Genomic DNA, 14775 nt, shown 5'->3' with positions numbered 1-14775 from the left:
TGTGTTTATTGCTCCTTACCTCAGATGCTGTATGAGCTCAGGACAGCTCTACACAAGAGAAAAGGAAGAGGTAGGATTAAAGCAATTAACCAGGAAATGTTGAAATTATGGGGTTCTGAAATTTCATTACACATTAATACAAGATGTCCTAGATGAAAAAAAATGAAGCAGACTTTAGCTTAAAAAACATGTTAAAGTTGTAACATCAGTCCGTTGGGCCATTTCCCCAGGTACAGCCTTACTGGATTAGCCAGATATATGGATGTATTAGGAGACAAAAACGAGGGTGGTGCTGCATGATGTAGGATTCCACACGACAGCATACTGTGTCATGCATCAAATGGATGGAAGATAAGCAGGTTTTTTTTTTTTAATAAACAGGCAATAAACTAGCAACTACTTTATTTTGATTCCTTTTATAATACTGCATTGCCATACATATCATCTCTAGCCGCTTTATCCTGTTCCACAGGGTCGCAGGCAAGCTGGAGCCTATCCCAGCTGACTACGGGCGAAATGCGGGGTACACCCTAGACAAGTCACCAGGTCATCACAGGGCTGACAGAGACAACCATTCACACTCATATTCACGGTCAATTTAGAGTCACCAGTTAACCTAACTTGCATGTCTTTGGACTGTTAGGGAAACCGGAGCACCTGGAGGAAACCCACGTGGACACGGGGAGAACATGCAAACTCCGCACAGAAAGGCCCTCGCCGGCCACGGGGCTCGAACCCGGACCTTCTTGCTGTGAGGCGACAGTGCTAACCACTACACCACCGTGCCGCCCCATTGCCATACATGTTGTTGAGAAATGCAAACAAATTGACTGAGGAGTCACACTAGACCATAATATTATACTATACTCCAGTTGTCATAACAGAAGGATTCTCAGGTGTGCTCTGGACCGTGCACACTCCGAACTGACTCACGTGCTGCGAAAGACACACACCTACATGGGATTAAGGTGCAATCAGGGTGCCTAAATAAGGACTCAGAATGCAGACTTGCTTTGCAAAGTATTTCATTGTTGGGACACATTACCAAGCCTCGTTCCCTGACTGATTTCCTTATTTCTGATTCTTGTTCCTTGTTTTCGACCCTGCTTTTGTCTACGATATTCCCTTTGTGCCTTGCTCGACCTTTTGCCTGTTTTACTGTTCACGATATATGCTTGCCAATTTGGACTGTTTGTGCTTTTCTTTATAATAAAGAGCTTCTGCACTTATATCTGTCTCCAACCATCCCTGACAGAATACTTCGCCACGCTGACACTAATATAGCATGCACTTATACACCTCCGCTGTGCTTGCAGAAAATTACATCACACATGATGGAGTTATGGTGGCTTCCCTGACAAAAAAAATAGTCCAGTCTATTTTCATCACGTTAGTGGTTATATCGTTAAGAACAAATTTAAAATGCAGCTTTTTTTTTTAAATAAAAAACAAAGACAGACTTAGCTCAATTTGTTTATTTGCAAGGTATTTTCTTTAAAGGATATACGCAGAACCTTTATTTTTAAATAAATTTCTGAGTGGATAGTATCTCCATCCTTGACTCTTATATGCTGCATGAATGAGAATAAAAAATATATTATATTTTAGAGCTAAAATCGACCGCAAAGTTGGCATTCGAGCTGCCCCGCTGAGCCAGCCAACCCCGAGCATGTGACGTCACAGCAGTAACCGGTTTTAACAGGGTACCCCCAGGATTGTTAAACCAAAATTTAAGACTTTTTAAGACTTTTTTAATGCCATTTCAAGTGAAATTTAATACCTTTGTCGCACTCATTAGGGAAGAATAAATCATATTGAGCACCAGATTAAACCTCAAATAATACTATTTACAAGTGTTTGAAATAACAAAATTACATTTATTAAAATAATCAATCAGAATTCATTCTACTCACACCCCCTGGACACCATGCAGAGGAGAGCACCCCCATGTAAGTCCAGACAATCACCCCTCATACACACACACACACACACACACACACACACACACGCCAGAGAAGCATTCAAAAGACAAAAAGAATAGTATAGCTATAATAGTATAGTATAGCTGCCTGCTTCTGAATTGTGGATGCAAACGAAATATGTTTACCACTTTTCATGTGAGAATCCAGAGCTGTAAGCCCCATTGTCCCTAGCTGAAAGGTTTTTTTTACACAAAGTGCATAATGCCTCACGGTCATTATTTGGAACCCCCTTAACCCAGGCGTATTTAGGCCCCGGTCACACCGCCTGAACTTTGCTGGAGCGTTCCTGGAGCGGTGAAAAAAATTCATCACCGCTCGTAACCGTTCACCACCGTTTAACAAAAGTTGGCCCCCGTTAAAGCAACGCCGTATACGCTCGGCCACCGCTGATGTTTCTCGAGGGGCCCTCCTACCGCTCCGAAAGTTTTGAGCTGCACAAAATATTGCGAGCGGTGAGGAGGGGGCAATTTTCCGCCCCGGCAAAGTTCACCCCCGCTCCACCAACGCCCAGTCAAAGTTTGGCACCGCTAGACGCAAGTTCATGGACGCTTGGGTCCGCTAGGCCAACGCAGAAATCTTGAACACTGGACCACCGCTGCTTCGCCAGCGTTGCCCGGGCGGCGATTAAACGTTGCACAAACTTCGGTGGAGCGGTTGTAAGCGTTTTACGAGCGGACACGGGGTTGCTGGAACGGTGTCGGGCGTTGAAGCAGCTATCCATGGCGGCGATGAACTTTGGTTTGGCGTTGGTATAGAGGTGTCGGAGCGGGACCAGAATTTGGCTATAAATACGGGGAGAAATGGACCAGGAGCTCATTTGGAATCGAGCTGCCGTTGAGTTCAGACCTCATCTATATCGAATTTGCTCAAAGTTACAGTAAAACTGTATCACCATGGATGCTGAGAGACTTGCTATGATTGGTGCTAAACCAACTTTATACCCCCGCCGAGCCAAAGCCCGCATGCGCAGAACGCCGCTATACCAACGCTCGTGTCACCGCTAAACCAACGCTAAAGCAACGCCGGCTTCAGCGGTGCACCGCTAAGCCAACGCCCGTGTTTTCGATTTTTTTTTCCCATTTTGTGCGCGGTGACGAGCGTTGTCGAAATTCGGCCCCCCCTCCCTACCGTTCAAGGAATGCTCCAGCAAAGTTCGGGTGGTGTGACCGGGCCCTTAGGGTTGAGCGGCCACTTCGGGTTGAATCTGCACTTCCCCATGCTCTCTCCCCCTCACCCTCTCTGCTCTATGCGCCTGCTGCTCTCGTTTCGTGTGAACCCTTTACGGCGCGACGTGAATTTCCCGCTGTTTGCGTGTGAACGCCAGGGCAGCGCAAAACATTTTAGATTTTGCTTCATTTTCATCACAGAGAATTTAATCTAGGTTACGCAACGATGTTAGACTTTCTTTGGAAAATTAAGACCTCCGTGGAAAAAATTAAGACTTTCAAGATGAAATTTAATACTTTTAAGGCCTTAATTCTGGAAAATGAAATTCAATACTTTAATACTTTTAAGACTCCGTGGGTACCCTGGTTAAGGCAAAGGCCTTTTACAGCTATAGACCAGTCATATAAATAAAAAAAATGTATGGTGAAAGTAAGAAATACCGTTACCGACTTGCTCAACTAAGACTGATTTGACTTCACTGATTGTAGGTTGACTCTCATTAAAACAGGATAGGTGTTATAACTTATGCAACATACATGTACATGCATGCATTTTTCACTGATAAACCGTAAAAGGCTAATTAAATAATCAGATGAACTGAGAATCACATTCTGAAGCAAATTAAATAATCTTATACCGATAACAACACACAATACAAGTTACATGTATTAATCTAAATGCAGGTAAACAACGTGTTATTTTTTTATCCAAATGAGAGTCAGAGCTTACCCATCTGTGTTCTCGCTTCTCGAAGGCCGATCTTGTGGCCGACTGTTTTGAAACAATCTGACTTTCAGTTGTTCATTCGCTTCTTCTACGCAAGGGCGAGATGGCAGCAATATCCAGTTTAGAAATAAGATGGCTGCTCCACCTTTTCTGCATTCTCTCCATTACTGCTCGGCTCAGGCAATTACTAAAACCCGGGACAGAACGGGATGTCACCAATTTTAGCAACAACTGTGGGGAGGTCACTGCCCGAGTGATACATCACGTCACATTCCGTCCCGGGTTTTACCGACAACCCTCGGCTCACTCCGGAAAACTGGTGCAACTAAACTCACTTTCCTTTATAAATAAATAAGTTAAATACTTTCCTTTTCCTGTAGTTTTATTTAATTGTTGACACTGCACCCTCTTTCAATATGGGCTTATAGCCAACGCTCTTCAAAAGCTCAGAGGTTTCGTATGGGTTCAGTAAAATGTGCAAAGCAGAGGAGACATCACTACAAGGGCCCAATGTGCCTGTGAACTTCTCGCAAAACACGTCCAAATCTTTGCAGTTTGAACATTCTTGGGCCAAGAATGCAATGTAAATCCACCTTGTCTCATCACATTTACGTGGCATGGTGATAAATTAGCTCAAAATGGAGGATCGGAGGTGCAGTCAGCTCTGTTTTAGTATAGCGGAAATGGCGATGAAACCGATAGACTTCCTGCTGTGACGTTATGGACATCAAGGTCACTCACTCAGACCGCTACCTATATGAATCACTTTAATCGTAAAAATTACTATATTAGATTTATTGTTAATGCTTAAAACTATTCCTATGCCATTCTTGAGGTCTCAAGACATTTATAAACGTAAGTGAGGCCATGGCTCTGCGTATATGCTTTAAAGTCGAGTTCAGTTTGTCAACAGGAGCTAAAGCAGCAGTCTGGAGTATTTAACTGTGGTGAGAATTACATTTACTAGTATATGTGCTTCCTTGGCCTTTAAGGAAAAGAGGCGGAGTTCTGTTCTAGGGAATGTGTTGGATTCAATTTGAGTGATGGAATTATTACAGATGTAGACACTTTAAGCATCATAGAGTTTATATAAAATAAATAAACAAACAAACCCCCACCAGATGGAAATGTTTCTGTCTCTCTCTCACCCATTATCTTTCCCTCAGGCTCTCTCTCACTCCTTGTATCTTTCTCCATCCTAGTCTGTTTCCCATCTCTCGCTCACTCTCCTCCTATTGCTTCTCCCCGTCTTGCTCACTCACCGCAGGGTTTTCTCCGTGATGAGCAACTTTGACATCGATCAGTTGGCCCATGGTGTCAAGCTGCACTTCTACGTAGAACATATCAGAGGTGATGTAGCACTCTGTCTCTGAGGGACTAAGGTGTGACCCCAACCTGCAGAAAGAACAACGAACCAAGAGCAAAACTATGTGTTCATGGGATGTCTCTGGCTATGTTTCAGTTTAAAGCAGTGTATGAGCAGTGATGGACCATCACAGGGACACTCACATGTTCTGCCGGGCGATGGACTCCAGGCGATCAGTCATAGATGCCAGTGAAGACACTGTAACAATATCATCAGTGGGTGCAGTGAAATTCAGACGAATCATAAACCACAACACTGTGGTGTACTAATACTGAAAGACTGTAATCCTCTGAGTGCTTAATAATTTTAACTCTGATAAATCTAATGATGATAGATCGGTGTAGCGCTCTCACCTTTCAGTGCCCGTTGAAGCGTCTCTAAACAGTTGAGGAGGAGCTGGTGACCAGCTGAGTTCATCACACCACGCTTCTCCTACACACACACACACACCTTTTTTTTAAGATTTAGTCAGTCGGCGCAATTCCATGCCTGTACATGGATAAATGTCTTAAACTGTACAGTCCTGACTTATAGCTCAACAAGACTTCAAAACACACACCATGGCTGTGCGGACGACTTTGCTGGTTTCCTGCCATGGCCGTGAGGCGTTGTGTTTGGCGTGCAGCCTCTCCAGCAGAGCAGAAACACGACTCTGCTTCTCCCCTTCTGCAAATACACATTCACTTAAATGGGTGGGGGGAAAAAATCTCACAAGCTGCTCCACTCACTACACAAATCCTCCATAGATACGATTCACAGCATAGGAAATTCTCTGATGATTATTATATCCCCTACATACATATGAGCACACTGCACATCCAATGGGACATGATTAGGTCTGGTTTAAAATAGCTCTATTTTATCATGACTTTTATCATTTATGACACTGATCAGCTTTCCCTACTGTGTCAAGCTGCATTATTTAACATCCAAAAACATTTGGTGCCCCACATTTTAGGACAGAAAGTGTACTGCAGTACAAGTCCAAGACATAATTCTTTCCTTCACGTCCATTTCATTCATTACACTTTTTTCAACACAGTACTGCATAATATAAATATGTCCTATACAGAATAATGTAGGATTCAGCTCCCTTCTCCTTATTTAACCTACACATAATATGTAATGTAACAGCAGCTTTAACATGTCTAGTGGGCACTTTATTCAGTTAATAATCATTCAGGAGCCATCCAAAAACAACTACCGAGAACCAATCGATAGGTCTGTAGCTAATGCTACTTGAGTTAGCAGTTATGTAGCGGAGGGAATATTTTGTCGCAGAGCCGCCTCAGAAACTCGCGTTTATATTCAGTCGAATGTTTGTAAACCAACGTCGTCTACGCTTCATACCAGTGCCTTCCTCCACTTTGACCCGGTCCAAAGCAGGGTCTCTTGTGGGACTACCACTTCGTAACGCCACTGCCGCCACCGCCATCTTCCGCTAAAGCGTCGCGTTTCTGATGACGCAACCGATGGACACGCTCTGTCACGTTGTTTTGACGTAGCCTTGCCCGCTGAATAAACCATATAGAGTACAATATAGTATATTGTATATGAATCTTCACATCATATATCTTTTTTTATTTTCAACTAGCCAGCCGGGCTGGCCAGTGACAGGAATTACTCGCCAAATGACAAATTAAGTCGCCTTGGGCGACCGGACCACCGCGAATTTCGAGCCCTGACTAATATAAATGAGCTAGCAGGGCTAAACTCAAAGTTAAATAAAATAGGGTGACAAGACGTCCCTGGAAATGTCCCCGTTTATAACCATGACCGACAGACCCGGAAAAAAAACGAACTATCTACCAGATTTTAGCAGACGGCTCACGTATTGTTTTGTGGATCACATTAAGACGGGCTCAGACTGATAGCAGAGATGTTCTAGAACACTGGCGCAGATTTAAAGGGGGACTCGCCCCCGGCCAAAAAAAAAAAAAAAGCTTTAGTATTGCAGATACCGAGATGTGTCCGCTCTTTTTTCATCTCATCATTATCTCTAGCCGCTTTATCCTGTCCTACAGGGTCGCAGGCAAGCTGGAGCCTATCCCAGCTAACTACGGGCGAAAGGCGGGGTACACCCTGGACAAGTCGCCAGGTCATCACAGGGCTGACACATGGACACAGACAACCATTCACACTCACATTCACACCTACGGTCAATTTAGAGTCACCAGTTAACCCATACCTGTCAACTTTGAGGTTTGAAAAAAAGGGATATTTCCCAGATTTTTAACTCAAAATAAGGGAAAATTTCGGAAAGTCATACCCTTCACCAAAAGTGGGTGTGTAGTTGAATGGGGGGCAATTTTCTATCTAGTATTTGTGATTTCCTGTACTCTGGTGCATGTTGGTGATAGCCAAGACCCAAACTCAATATGCTTATGGTTTATAGAGTGCATTTGTGAATAAACTACATTTATTTTTATTTGCTTTCAGTGGTACCAGTTATTTCCCAAATTAAGGGCTAAAATACGTATCTTATGTTAAAATAAGAAAGGTCATTATATAACCAGTCAATAAATTCAATTCCATTGCAATTTATTATGGTTTTACCATAGTCATGGCCTCGGAACACTAGATAGATAGAGTAATCTCATCTCATTATCTCTAGCCGCTTTATCCTTCTACAGGGTCACAGGCAAGCTGGAGCCTATCCCAGCTGACTACGGGCGAAAGGCAGGGTACACCCTGGACAAGTCGCCAGGTCATCACAGGGCTGACACATAGACACAGACAACCATTCACACTCACATTCACACCTACGGTCAATTTAGAGTCACCAGTTAACCTAACCTGCATGTCTTTGGACTGTGGGAGAAACCGGAGCACCCGGAGGAAACCCGGGCGGACACGGGGAGAACATGCAAACTCCACACAGAAAGGCCCTCGCCGGCCCCAGGGCTCGAACCCAGGACCTTCTTGCTGTGAGGCGACAGCGCTAACCACTACACCACTGTGCCGCCCTAGATAGAGTAATATAAGATATTAAACCAAGAGTGATTTAAAATGGGTAAGTTTCAGATAGAAAATAAAATAGACAATGAGTGCACTGGCGGCTCGTTAATAGGAGCGATTTGGGCGACGCACTCCCAAACAGGGAGGGAGATTTTTTTTTTATCTACTCCTACTACCAACAGTAATGTCATTGTCCAATCAGGCTAAGGTCGCACCTGGTGTAGCCACGCCCTTTTGGGGCGATCTCTGTCAGGTTCAGATTTGCCCCAAAATCTCCCATTGACACTAACGCTACGTTCACACTGCAAGGCTTAATGCTCAATTCCGATTTTTTTGTGAAATCCGATTTTTTTGTGAGGTCGTTCACATTAACAAATATATGCGACTTGTATGTGATCCTCAGTATGAACGAAAAGCGACCTAAAAGTGTTCCGCATGCGCATTGCAGGATACGACGACGTCACACGCAGTGAGCATGGCCAGTGTTTACGGAAGTAAAACCGCCCGGTTGCGGTATGACCCATCCAATCTAGCTTGAATAGCTGTATCCCCCCAAATGGAAATCAGCTCCCTAACCTCTGCGTCCTTCCATTGAGAAGATTCAGAACCTTCACAGCCCGAAGCGTCCCTCGCATTGATGTCATGCGCAGGGGCGCAGATACGTTTTTTGAACTGGGGGGGGGGACAAAAAACTGGGAGGGACAAAGCTGCCAGCAAACCAACCCCAACCCCGATATGCCTGTCAAACTTGTTGTTAGTAACCATAGCAACCAAGCTCGAGCTCGCAACCTGTGCAGTCTGCGCAGCTCAACCAACCGAATATCAGTCTTTGTTTTGTTTTATGTGAGTTGTTGCAACTATGTATACACTGCCGTGCACCTCAATAAACCGAATGGTAATTAGTCTTTTGATTTTTCCGTGAGGTTTGCCTTATGCAAAGAAAGACAGCATAGACGTTTTTTCCTCCCTATAAGTGGGGGGGACCGAACAAGGTGAATTTAAATCTGGGTGGGACGAGTCCCACCCTCTATCTGCACCTGTGGTCATGCGCCATGTTGTTGTAACTTTTTTTGAGAGACCCGCCGCCTACTTCAGCGCAGAATAGTGACGTTTGTGGCTTGTTGATGACGTGTAAGTTGGATGAATGCGACCTGGCGGTTCAGACTGAAGTCGCATATGAAAAGAGCGGATAGGAATCGGAATTAGGACCACATATCCAAACGGCCTGGGTCGGATTTGAAAAAATCGGATCTGTGTCGTTCATATTGTCAATAAAAGATCGGATACAGGTCACATATGGGCGAAAAGATCGGATTTGAGTCACTTCAGCCTGCAGTGTGAACATAGTCTAATAGTACGTACGTTTTTTTTCGAAAATCCTGCTCCCAGTGCATTTTCTATTAGGTTTTATGTGCTTGCACAAGCAGCGTGCTTACGTCATACGCCTGTTGCGCCGCGCAAGTGTTGCCAGATTGGTCTTAAGTGCATTTTGGCGGGTTTTGAACATAATTTTGGGCTGGAAAACGCAACTTGCGCGGGAAATGTGTGAACATTCTATGAAGAAGATGGCGAGTGTTGAGTGTAACAATACGATAGCGTCTCTGAAAGAAGTTCCCTTTAGTCGTCGTACCAGTGAGGAGAAAACGGCAATCAAACAGCTAGGACTTCCTTAAACATCAAGCAAGTGTCTACGAAGGGGGAGAAGACCTACTCAAGAGGTTTTAACAAGAACTGGTACCACCGGAAAACTTGGCTAGCTGGCTGTGATGTAGTCAATGCTCTTTTTTGCTACCCTTGCGTTCTCTTCCACCCTGGAAGTAGCACAGCAGACGGTACAGTGATATCTGATATTAGAATTTACTAGGCAAAAGGTTTTGTGTGTGTGTGTTACCAATTGCCGCTTTTCCACTACAAACGCGGCTGAGTCGGGCTGAGCCGTGCCGTGCTGAGTCGGGCTGAGCGGGGCTGTTGGAGTTGCATTTCGACTACAACCGCGCTGAACCGTGCTGGCTGGAAGTGGGTGGACACATTGGGTGGAGTTAGCGAAAGTGGGTGGACGTCAGGTGATGTCGTTAAGCAGCGCAAACAGTGACATCAGTGATCTTTTAAGCGGTAGTCTCACGACCCAGAGAGTAAACAATAAACATGGAGGACATGGAGTCGTTAGTGTTGCTGGTCTTGGTGCTGTGGCTTGTTGTCACCGACAACGCGGACAGTTACTGGCAAGAGCGTATAGATGAGGCGAGGCGCATAAGGCTCCAGAAATTCTCGTAATTCGTAATTATTCTCCTTCCGGGTTTGCGGTGTTTACAGATCCCAGCGCGCTCGCGGGGCGTGTGTGGGCATGTGAGGACACTCCTCCTCACCAATCAGTGCACAGGGGAGTGTCTGCTCACGCCCCCAACCTCACTCGGCTCGCTTTGGCTCGCTTCAGCCCCATTCCAAAACCGTGCGAGTTTTAGGGGCTAAGCAGGGCTGAAGCGAGCTGAGTCGTGCTGGTTTTTGGTAGTCGAAACGCGAGCCGTGTCGGGCTGAAGTGAGCTGAAGCGAGCTGAAGTGAGCTGAAAAAGGGTAGTGGAAAAGGGCCAAAAGGCAGTTGTTTTACCAATGGCAGTTTAACATTGCCATGCTTGGAATATTTCAGTAGCCTCAAGTTCTCTCTGACTTGGTGTAAATTAAGCATATTTTCAGTTTTTATATTTTGTACAGTATGTGTTCATTGGAGCCAGCAGCACCTTACCTTTTTTCCAACTTGTTAAGCCAAGTTGCACTGACTACAAAACCTTGTGTAACCTTGTGTGTGTATATAGCTAAATAACTAAAGCCTTTTGTGTTCATTGACATGCTTGTAATACTTTAAATTTCCTTTTAAGGCATGGCTTTCTGGAGGAATTCTTGGGAAAAAAAACTGCAGAATTTATTTAGAATTATTATTTGTTGTTAAAATGGCGCAATTCCATATAAAAAAAACCACCATTAAGCTGCACATGTTTGTTTGATGGTTATGCTTTTCTTCATCTTTTTCAAAACTTAAATAAACACTTGTTTTGGATTTATATCCTGCCACTTTAATTGCATTCTTTAGAATTGAAGAAATTAGAATATGTTTATAATTAAGAATTTGTGTCTACTTATTATAGAATACTGGAATAATATGAGAAAATAAATGAGTAATGTAATATTAATTGATTGTGATGCCAAATGTTTTGCTTTGAAGGCTTCACAATGAATCTTCCTTAGTTTTAGCCTGGCAAGCCAGACTAAATGTGAATATTTGCCACTCGTAGGCAAAAATATTTTTGGCCGCTAGGCTACCTTAGTTTGCCACCTTTAACTTGTTTAGTGTTGCCACCTAGTGGAGAGAAGAGATATTGTCTATATTGATATCTGAATTTACCAGGCAAAAACAAGTTCGGCCAATTGATTTGCTACCTAGGTCAATTTACTTCATTCCTGTGGACATTTACGGTCCGTGTAGACATAACGGGGGAAAATTGCCCCCCCGAAAAAAAATTCAGGAGCCGCCACCAGTGGCGGTTCTAGACCAAAATTACTAGGGGGGCCGAGGTGGGGCCAGTGTTTTTTCAGGGGGGCACATATGGGCAAAACATGGCAACATTTAAGCGTTCAAAATGTTTAGTTTAGTTTATTTAAAACCAAAACAAAATACATTGAGCATAAATACAATGAGATAAACATTCTGTCTCAATAGCCTAAACAAAAATAAATTGTGCTCAGTAAATCTTAAAACCATGTTTCTCTTTTTTGTAAAATAAGATTTCTATTTTTGCATACAATGAACCTTTTCTTCAGACGTGGCTGCACTGGAGTGTTGTCCAAGCACTTGCTGATATCTGGAGAAAGATGAATACAGTAAATATGAGAGTGCGACTGAGAACAACATTTATTTATCATTATTTATTATATCTATTATTTGTATTTTATATTTATTAATTGGCGGCACGGTGGTGTAGTGGTTAGCGCTGTCGCCTCACAGCAAGAAGGTCCTGGGTTCGAGCCCCGGGGCCGGCGAGGGCCTTTCTGTGCGGAGTTTGCATGTTCTCCCCGTGTCCGCGTGGGTTTCCTCCGGGTGCTCCGGTTTCCCCCACAGTCCAAAGACATGCAGGTTAGGTTAACTGGTGACTCTAAATTGACCGTAGGTGTGAATGTGAGTGTGAATGGTTGTCTGCGTCTATGTGTCAGCCCTGTGATGACCTGGCGACTTGTCCAGGGTGAACCCCGCCTTTCGCCCGTAGTCAGCTGGGATAGGCTCCAGCTTGCCTGCGACCCTGTAGAAGGATAAAGCGGCTAGAGATGATGAGATTTATTAATTATTATTCAGACTTCACACTTTCAGGGTAGGCTATATGAATTGTAGGTCGACACTGCTCACACACATACATTTGTTCAACATCACAAACCTGATGGTGCTGTACTTGATATGCATGGTGAATCTGGTTGTCCCAATGACTCGTTGTCCCTCATTCTGTCCCTCAATCTGATCCTGAATGTCTTCATCCTCACTCTCAGATGCCTCACTTTCCACCTCTCCAACCACCACCTCTGGCTCTCTCTCCACCTCTGGCTCTCTCTCCTCTTTCATAATCTTCATCTTCCTTACTCTCTCTATGTTGCTTTTTGCCAACAGGGGCAAAAAAGGACATAATGTCCTTCTTGCTCCTTTCCATGATGACAGCCTACAGTAGGTCTATACTAAAAAGTAAACGGAGAGGAATGTAGCCTCTACATATCACAAGGCCATTCGAGTTTTACAAGAAGGTTAAACACTGTCGGTTATTTTACCCATTTCCCAAAAATATTAAGTTAGGCTACTTATTGCTGTGCAACACACTTTTAAGAAAGCGCAATAAAACGGATTTATTATTGTAGTGAACAACAACAGTAAAACACGGATATGTGCAAACACTGATGTTACGAAATTGAATAATTTTCCTTACCTTCGCCTCTTTGCAGTAGCCTAGTCCTTGCAGGGCTGCAATCTCTCACGTCCGAAGTTTACACACTGTAAAAAAATATTTGTTGTTTTAACTTAAAGTTAGTGCAAGGGTTGCCTTAAAATTTTGAGTTCACTGAAAATTAATATAGTAAGTTCACAACAATTTAACTTACTATGTGAACTCCAGTGAACTCAAATTTTTAAGGCAGCCCTTGCACTAACTTTTTTTAAGTTACAACAACAAATATTTTTTTTACAGTGCAATTCGCGCTGCTGCTGGTCTTTCTGCTGCAGGTAACAGTGTGCGTGTAGCGCTTTAAGGAGTCCGTGTAGAACACTCCGTCATGTCAGTTCCGATCTTCGAGCCAGCGCACGTCAAAATTAATAAATCTTGTTACCTGTTCAGCACAGGGGCCACAACAGGGGCCAGGAGCAATTTTACAGGGGCACTGGCCCCCCCGGCCCCCGTTTAAAACCGCCTATGACCGTCAGAGAAGGTCGAATATACGATGTTGAACCATCGTCACTTTTGCCGGCCAGTTTTCAACATTGGTAGGATGAGCAACTACCGTAAAATACCAAATAATAGCCGAGTTCCAATTAACCGCCGAGTTCCCTTTAACGGCCGGGTGTACGCGTGTGTTGTGACAAATAAAGGCCGGTTCCGAATACTCGCCGGGGTAAAAAAAAAAAAAAGCGTCCGAACGTTCTATCTAGAATCTTGAGGCCCAGCACTTTTCTGGTTTTCTGGTGTTTAAACGATTTTGCATTGCATAGTTTTCTACCGAAACAATATGAATGAATGAATGAATGAATGAATGAATGAATGAATGAAATTATTTCTATAATACTGTTTACAACATTTTGTTACGTGATAATAAACATGCCATTTCAATGTTATAATCTTGGTCTACCGTAATATTTCTTGAGGAATGCAACTCCGTAACTTTTGACAGATGTCTTAGCCACCCCTTTGGGTATACCCAACGAAAGCCAGCGTGTGTGGTGACATTGAGGACTGCGGGTTTCCAAGGTTGGACTGCTGCTTCTGTTAAACGACCTAAATTGCCGAATGCATGCGTCAAAGCACACACTGAGTTTTATTAAAGACCTTATACCATTTCACTTGCCCTTACCCATTCGGATCTGGAAGACGCTTTACAAAAAAGGTGAGAGCGTTCTAACATGCATTTCAGTCTGCTCGCGGCCAATCTAATCCAAGGGGCCTTTTCAACAAGTAATCTGTCGTGCAAGTTGGGCAGAAGCACGCGTCAGGCAGGCAACATGTAGGCCTACAAGTCAGTAACCTATTCAACTAACTTTCATCCGAACTTTAAGTTTTCTACGGGGTCGAGCCACCGTACCAACTCACTCGGGGAATAGGCTCATATCGGCCAAATAGGGAGACGTCTTGGAGAGAAACGTGATGCAAGATGACAGTATGTAGCCACTGCAGGTCACTTATTTTTCAGCATAAGAAAAAACCCTTTGGTTTGACACTTCGCACCCTAATTATGTTGCTTCAACGTCGCGCCCTCCGTGCAATTTCAGATTGACAGACATCGCGAAGCGCAAAGGGTGGAGGCTGCATGGGTGAGGGTGACAGCAAGTGACCATAA

The 14775-nt window shown here is 43.9% G+C and overlaps 1 protein-coding gene across 10 annotated transcripts in view; it reads right to left on the bottom strand.

Annotated features, from left to right (window-relative positions):
• med1 (mediator complex subunit 1) overlaps nucleotides 1–13419 on the bottom strand; it is a 61886-nt gene extending 48467 nt beyond the window's left edge. For 2 of the 10 annotated variants that reach the window (XM_060939351.1, XM_060939352.1), the window contains exons 1-6: nucleotides 6592–6709; nucleotides 5801–5907; nucleotides 5595–5673; nucleotides 5385–5439; nucleotides 5138–5270; nucleotides 20–48 (exon numbers count right to left, since the gene is read on the bottom strand). In XM_060939351.1, the coding sequence (XP_060795334.1) occupies nucleotides 20–48; nucleotides 5138–5270; nucleotides 5385–5439; nucleotides 5595–5673; nucleotides 5801–5907; nucleotides 6592–6676 (488 nt within the window). In that variant the 5' untranslated portion in view covers nucleotides 6677–6709. Of the gene's footprint in view, nucleotides 1–19; nucleotides 49–3878; nucleotides 4063–5023; nucleotides 5095–5137; nucleotides 5271–5384; nucleotides 5440–5594; nucleotides 5674–5800; nucleotides 5908–6591; nucleotides 6710–11994; nucleotides 12054–12620; nucleotides 13292–13329 lie in introns of those variants that run through there. The other 8 variants (XM_060939355.1, XM_060939357.1, XM_060939358.1 and 5 more) reach the window with 8 other exon arrangements.
• Between the last annotated feature and the right edge of the window lie 1356 nt (nucleotides 13420–14775).

The sequence above is a fragment of the Neoarius graeffei genome, chromosome 14, assembly GCF_027579695.1.
Source record: "Neoarius graeffei isolate fNeoGra1 chromosome 14, fNeoGra1.pri, whole genome shotgun sequence".
Taxonomy (NCBI): domain Eukaryota; kingdom Metazoa; phylum Chordata; class Actinopteri; order Siluriformes; family Ariidae; genus Neoarius; species Neoarius graeffei.
The sequence above is the reverse complement of the archived record's forward strand: the minus strand, read 5'-3'. Positions and strand labels throughout refer to the sequence as shown.